Genomic DNA, 7,243 nt, shown 5'->3' on the forward strand with positions numbered 1-7,243 from the left:
GGGAGAGGTTTGTCTTTTCTCTCACCCTGTACTGCCTTGATACAGAACTCCCCAGCCCACCTGAGCCGTGGTGAAGTGCACAGCCCCACCATGGCATCTCCCCTCATAGCCCCACCATGGCATCTCATCTCCCCTCTCATCCCCTCACAGCCCCGCCATGGCATCTCCCCTCACGGCCCCGCCATCTCCCCTCAGGGCCCCGCCATCTCCCCTCACGGCCCCACCATCTCCCCTCACAGCCCCACCATCTCTCCTCACAGTCCCACCATCTCCCCTCACAGCCCCACCATCTCCCCTCACAGCCCCGCCATCTCCCCTCACAGTCCCACCATCTCCCCTCACAGCCCCACCATCTCCCCTCACGGCTCCTTCCCGCCCCTCACCATTCCCGCCCTCAGGGCTGAGGCGGCGCTCGGCCGCCCCCCGGCGGAGAGCGGGGACGAGCGGGATCCTCTCTCCTTCTTTCCCCCTCTCCTCCCTTCCTTCCCCTCCTTTCCCCCTTCCCCGTCTCTCCTAGTCTCCCATCTCTATCCACCCCCATTCCCCCGACCCTCCCGTCTGGCTCCCTTCCCTCCCCTCCCGGTGTCCTTGAGCGCGGGGTCGGAGCCGAGCGCGGCCCCTCCCGTTCCTGCGGCCCCTCCTCTTCCTGCCGGGCCGTTGCTGCCGGTTCGCGGTGAGCGGCGCAGGCGGGCCGGGCCGGGCTCGCAGGTGAGGCGGGGGCGGGCCGGGCTCGCAGGTGAGGCGGGGGCGGGCCGGGCTCGCAGGTGAGGCGGGCCGGGCTCGCAGGTGAGGCTGGGGCGGGCAGGGCTCGCAGGTGAGGCGGGGCCGGGCTCGCAGGTGAGGCGGGGCCGGGCCGGGCTCGCAGGTGAGGCGGGGCCGGGCCGGGCTCGCAGGTGAGGCGGGAGCGGGCCGGGCTCGCAGGTGCGGGAGGGAACGGGCCGGGCTCGCAGGTGAGGCGGGGCGGGCCGGGCTCGCAGGTGAGGCGGGGCCGGGCTCGCAGGTGAGGCGGGCCGGGCTCGCAGGTGAGGCGGGCCGGGCTCGCAGGTGAGGCGGGGCGGGCCGGGCTCGCAGGTGAGGCGGGCCGGGCCCGCAGGTGCGGGAGGGAGCGGGGCCGGTTCCTGGGGGGCTCAACCTATCCCCCCTCCCCAAATCCCAGCGGGGATCGCTCAGTTCGCACTGCCCGGGGAGGGTGAACCCCCCCTTTCCCAGCTGGCTCCCTGGGGGGGTGGGTGAGGGTTCTACATATGGTTCTTTAATTTATCAGTCAAGTTGGTTGGAATCGGCGCTGCCGAGTTATGAGAAGGTCACTTTCGGAGCAATAATTGGATTTTAAAAGTGTGTTGATCATTCTGTTTAGATGGTAGTTGTACGGGGTTTTATGGCCGTATCTTTGTCGTATCTTTTTATGTTATCTTTGTCAGGCAGAATGAAATGACTGGATCATAAATAAAAGGTGTTAATGAGCTCCGTTATCACAAGCTGATGACTTGGGACCTTACAATGAGTCAAAGCCAGCTGAAAACACTGACGACTGATCCAGTCCAAGTGTTGTCCTTTTCCTTCTCTGGGTTAGCAGAAGGGTAGTTGGTATGTGCAGGAGATATAAACGCTGCTTGTTCTTTAATTAACCTTGAGGAGTTGATTTGACCTAGTTTTGTGTTTGGCAATGGAGCGAGCAAAGGAGTTGTTGCCCTCTCAGTGTCTGTGTAACTGGTGTGTCCACTTAATGTTATATTCTTCCACTTTGATTTTACATAAGGACTGCCATTGTCACCTGCTGAGGTTCTGCCCTGGCTGTGTCCCCAGATAACCCAGAATCACTGGAATTGTTGGCAGAGGGAAATACTGAGTGCTATCGATCTGGTTTGAGTTCCAGGATTGCACCCCTGCCTGGCACCAGCGGAGGAGTTTGGCCACTGCTGGGATATAAAGGCTGAACTAAGCGAATCTGTGACCTGAGTGCTGATCCAGATGTTGCTGTGGAATACCAAAAACGGGCTGTGATGACCTCCTTTGTACCAGCTTGTAAGTCTTAAGGCATTGATCCAGGGGAGTAGGAAATGGAGCTGTTGCTGAATGTAGGTACACAGGAGAAGGGAGGGATTTGTTTCAGCAGTTACTGCTCAGCATCAAGCTTATGTCCAGTTTACACTGGTATGAGTTTGCTGAAAGGCAAGAAAGGCATTAAAATAAAAAATAGAAAAATAAAGGCGATAAAAATGCTTCCTGGGAATTCTGCAGTGCAAAACAAACCTGTGCTCCTGTTGTCATACCAGGAAAAAATTAAGTTGTGAAATAATTTTCATAAATTTCGTTTATGTTGTACTACTACTACTACTTCTTCAACAGTAATTATTTAGAAATGTAAATGAATGACTTTTTAAGTTTAAGGAGAGCAAGGTTAGACGGGATTTTGGGCAGGAATAGTTCCCTGGCAGGGTGGGCAGGCCCTGGCACAGGGTGCCCAGAGCAGCTGTGGCTGCCCCTGGATCCCTGGCAGTGCCCAAGGCCAGGCTGGACACTGGGGCTGGAGCAGCCTGGGCAGTGGAAGATGTCCCTGCCATGGCAGGGGTGAGATTAAATGGGATTTAAGGTCCTTCCAATCCAAACCATTCTGGGATTCTGTGATTTCAATATTAGTCTGTAAAAGAAAAAAGTACTGCTGAATTTTAGTAGGGATTTCTTTAATATATCAGGCTAAAGATAAGACTTATGCCCTGGAAGTTCTTTTAAAAAAATATATTTAATAGGATTTTTGTACAAATGTGTCTGTAGGTTCTTTATAATGTAGCTGCATCTGAAGACATCCCTGTGGCTTTGTGTCATGCTGAGTAACAACATGGGACATTGTTTCCTGGGACGGGGAGCCATGATTCCAAGGAAGCTGAAGCCCTTTCTCTGCAGGATGCTGTCGGGTTACAAACCCAAAACCGACATCAAGGACTCCTACAAAATTCTGGAGCTGGAGGAAGGGTGTTCCCCTGACGATGTCAGGAATTCCTATCGCAACCTTGCCAAAAAATACCACCCGGACAGCAGCTCGGGCATGGCCGACTCCAAGGCCTTCATCAGGGTGGAGGAGGCCTACAGGGTTGTGCTCAGCGACCTGGCGGCCAAGCAGAGCTCAGATCGTGGAGAGGAGGAGGATGAGGAGCAGCTGAAAGCCAAATCCCTGCAGCACAGGCACTACCTGAGCTTCGAGGGCGTGGGCATCGGCACGCCGAGCCAGCGGGAGAAGCAGTACATGCAGTTCCGCGTGGACCGCGCCAGCGAGCAGGTGCTGCAGTACCGGCAGCAGCGGCTGGAGAGCCGCGCCGCCGGCAGCCACCTCAGCACGGCCAGGGACGTGCGCCAGAGCAAGAAGGTGAAGATCACCCAGGCCGTGGAGCGCCTGGTGGAGGATCTCATCCAGGAGTCCATGGCCAAAGGCGACTTCGACAACCTCCGGGGCAAAGGGAAGCCGCTGCAGAAGTTCTCGCACAGCCCCCACATCGACCCCATGACGCACAACCTGAACAGGATCCTCATCGACAACGGCTACCAGCCCGAGTGGATCCTGCTGCAGAAGGAGATCCGCCAGACCATCGAGCGCCTGAGGAGCGGCGTGCTGGCCTCCAGGAGGAAGCTGGGCGAGCCCATGACGCTGCCCGAGCAGAAGCAGTGGGGGCGGGTTTGCGAGCAGCTGGCAGAGGACATCAGGAAACTGAACAAGAGAGTCGATGACTTCAACCTGGTGGTGCCCATCCTGAGCAGGCAGATGGTGCATTTCAGCACGGACAAGGAAATCCTGAGGGCGAGGAAGATGTACGAGGCTGTGCTGGAAAAGGGTTCCGACCCAGACACGAAGGAAACCGAGGGGGACAAGGGCAAAAGGTTTGGGTGGAAGTCTTCTCTCTTGAAGTGGTTAAAACTTACACCGAAATAATTTCATGCTGATTCTTCCTGTCGAGGTTTTGAATGCACTTTATTAATGAAATATAGCACCAGGTTCACTGAAAATGTCAAATGCACACTGTCACCTTACTTGAAGGAAATTTGGTTGTGTGATGAGCATTAGTATTACTAATAATTGAGTTATTTTTAAATATTATTAAATGAAATGTGCCAGTTTGGCGTGTGGTAGAGTTCATTTTTCTCATCACTAGTGAGGGGCTGTGTGCTGGATTTGGCTGGAGGCAGTGCTGACCATTGCAGGGTGTTTCTGTTGCTGGGCAGGGCTTGCACAGCCCTTCTGTGCCCTTCACACCTCCCCACCCCTGAGCAGCTGCTGGCTGGGTTAAGCCACAGCAGCAACAAATCAGTTCTTCTCTTGCAGGTCATTTTCCTTCTGCTGAAATCCAAATCAATGCTTCACTTCAGCACAGACCATAATCACTTTGACAGTCCCTTATCACTTAGAGGGGAAGCAGAGGCATGAGAAAACACATTAAAGTGGAGGCAAATGTCTTGCTGTGCCCTGTTTGACCTTTGCACTCTCATTTCAATACTTACAGCTCATGAATTTTTGGCTGCATATTTTCTAAATGTACATTCACCTCTTTAAGGTTAAATCCAGTGGCTGTGAAGGAAGGGCTCTGGGTGTCTTGGGTTGGACTGTACATGTGCACAAGTCCATTTTTGCATCATTGGCACAGAAAGAGGTCTTGGAAATTTATTTATTGGTGACCACCCCCTGCCATGGGCAGGGACACCTTCTAGCTCTGTGTATGAATGTTTATTTCCATAATTTATTCTTGTTTACAATGAAAACTGTTAATTAAAGATACTTTTCTGAAAGTCCTTATAATACTCTGGAAAACCCCACGTTTTGATTCTCATTTTGATCTGCAGGAATCAGAAATTGGTTCAGACAAACCCAGTGGAAGATTTCAAGAGCAAATCCAGTTCATGGCACAAGGATAAATAGAAGCCAGGTTGCAGGAAATGGGACCCACTCTGGCTCACAAAGAAGAATCAGCACTTTCAATAGCAGATGTATTAAAAATAAAGGGTGAATCAGCAGACTGAGGGATTTTTATGTTTCTATTAAAACCACTTGGGTTTAAATGGGGCAGGTGTGACCTGACCAAGGCACTTTAAATCAGCCTTGCACTGATGTCATCAAAAACTGCCTGGCACAAAAATCCACTTCTGCAACATTTACAGCAAGGATGGGAAAAATAATTCCTACTTCTATTTTCCCCAGGTGTGTAGAGGAGCTCAGTGTTTCAGGGCTTGCCTATAATTCTCTTGCTCTGAGCTCACAAAACTTTAAGAGCAATGTTTAGTCAATACAAAGGAATATCAACTACTGCACACAAAACCAGGAGAAAACGGCCTTTAGAAGGAATTTTTCTGGCTGACACTGGACTGTTAATTTGAATTTGAAAAATGTTATTTCATGACTGTGAAAAAGAGTGCAATCATTGCCAACCCCAGATCCAAACCCACGCTGTTTATTCCCAGAACTTCCTATTTGTTGGTCTATTAACCACATGTCTTGTGGCTTGAAAGGCTTAAATGACATTTTAATATGAAGACAAAATATTATATAGATATATAATTTTATATATTATGAAGATACAGTATTTGAGGTACCAGTTTTTCTCAGGGTGAGGAATCTATTTCATGCCCAAGAGGACAGGCAGGAATGGCTTGAAACTGAAAGATTTAACTAAGTATTGAGAAGAAAATCTTTCCTTTTCTAAGCACTGTAAGTGTCCAGTGCTGGTGAGGATTTCTCAGTTTCAGGGCAATAACATCTTGGGATGAAGAAGGCTCGGAGGAGAAGGAATGAGGGAGAAGCAAAAGCAGGGCATCTTGTAAAATAAATATATAAGTGATAAATCTTTATTGTTAGTGGGAGAAGGTGCCCCTCTGAGAGAACAGAGTGTGTGGTGTCTCTGGACTAGATGGAACACAGTGTGTTTTGTTAAAAAAAGAGGAAGAGAGACTTTGAGAACAATCTGATTCTTTCAGTTCCGTGTCTGTGAGATGTGCCCTCTAATGCTCAAAATGCTGGCTTTAACTCAGTCCTTTTCTTTGCCCAGGTTTTATTCAACATCTGTCTTCTGTCACTTACTTGTTTGGCTGTTTTAGATGGGGAAGGTTCCACAAAGAGTTTATTGAGTGTTTGTTTCCCCCATATTGCTCGTCCAGTAGGTTCCCTTCCAACCCAGCCCATTCCGTGATTGATCCTATGAATTAGAATTTATTAATTCCGTTTAGTTTTGTCAGGAAAATTAATCCACAAACACCTGAGGTTTATGTCCAAAAAGGAGACAGAGGAGTCCTTTTTGCGTTATTGGAATAAAGGGAGAAGCCATGGGGCATTCCCTGGGATCTCTCAAATTTTTGGAGGATGCAGCCTCCTTTTATCCTAATTTCCCTCTCTCTTTCCCCGCTTGCTGAGGTACTTGAGAGGCTCAGACTTCCTTAAGATACCTGAAATTCCCCCTGCCTTTTAATTTTTAATTCTTATGGAATTCATAGTTTTCCCCCATTGCTTCTTTCATCTTCCGATATCCAGTTTCATTTCTCAGCAAACCTACAGTTTGTTTATAAAGGCAAATCTCTTTTCCCATTCATCAATCAGTGGAATCCCTCCCATTGTTTATCTCTCAGTGCTAACCTTATCTCGCAGCAGATCTGCAGCTTGTTTGTAAAGACAAATGCGACATTCCTCTCAGTTTCATTAGACCAGACACCGCACTGAGGTTTAAGAGCGTTCCTGGGTGAAGTTTATGTGTTCCAACATGGGAATATCGTATAGCAGCAGAGACGGCCGGGGGTCATTATGGGGTGTGAGGGGCCGTGAGGGGGCGGCCATGGCGGGAGCGGCTGCGCCGTGAGGGGAGGGGGCGGGGCCTGCGGGGAAAGGCGGGAACGCCCTGGCCCCTCCCCTTCCCGCCCCGCCCGAGCGGGACAGGGCGGGGCTTGCAGCGCGTGGCGCCGCATTGACCAATCACAGCGCTCTATCCTCACCCAGCCCCCGGCTGACGCGCAGCGCTCGGTTCTGATTGGTCAGCGGCGGCGTCAATCAAGGGAGGCTCGGTGCCCGCAGGCGGAAGCGTCTCGCCCAGGAGCGGGTACGTGCGGCCGCGCCGGGCCGGGCGGCACCGACACCGGCACCGACACCGGCAGCGGCACCGGGAGCGGGGCTGGAGCGGGAACGGAGCGGGGTGGGGATGGGCAGAGGGAGCGGTGTGAGCAGCGAGAGAGGCACGGGCAGCCAGAGAGGGACCCGCGCCGTGAGGGACCCCCG

General features: G+C 51.8%; 1 protein-coding gene across 26 annotated transcripts; it reads left to right on the top strand.

The window, feature by feature from the left end:
• The first annotated feature begins 392 nt into the window (after positions 1–392).
• Positions 393–5,003, top strand: DNAJC28 (DnaJ heat shock protein family (Hsp40) member C28). Of its 26 annotated transcripts, none has more exons than XM_056488978.1 (4): positions 393–708; positions 1,871–2,025; positions 2,776–3,873; positions 4,831–5,003. In XM_056488978.1, exons 3-4 carry the CDS (start codon positions 2,825–2,827, stop codon positions 4,904–4,906), a joined length of 1,125 nt encoding a protein of 374 aa, XP_056344953.1. In that variant the 5' UTR covers positions 393–708; positions 1,871–2,025; positions 2,776–2,824; the 3' UTR covers positions 4,907–5,003. The 26 variants fall into 26 exon arrangements, with proteins under 26 accessions (XP_056344953.1, XP_056344961.1, XP_056344943.1 ...); XM_056488986.1 differs by having other exon boundaries at positions 1,877–2,025; XM_056488968.1 differs by having other exon boundaries at positions 411–708; positions 1,807–2,025.
• Positions 5,004–7,243: the final 2,240 nt, after the last annotated feature.

The sequence above is a fragment of the Oenanthe melanoleuca genome, chromosome 1 (genome assembly GCF_029582105.1).
Source record: "Oenanthe melanoleuca isolate GR-GAL-2019-014 chromosome 1, OMel1.0, whole genome shotgun sequence".
NCBI classification, from domain to species: Eukaryota; Metazoa; Chordata; class Aves; order Passeriformes; family Muscicapidae; genus Oenanthe; species Oenanthe melanoleuca.

Bases quoted from the DNA above. Each gene is read 5' to 3' on its own strand.
- DNAJC28 (XM_056488978.1), top strand. From the start codon at position 2,825: ATGCTGAGTAACAACATGGGACATTGTTTCCTGGGACGGGGAGCCATG. The intron at 3,874-4,830 runs GTTTGGGTGGAA...TTTGATCTGCAG, and splicing joins GAGGGGGACAAGGGCAAAAG to GAATCAGAAATTGGTTCAGA.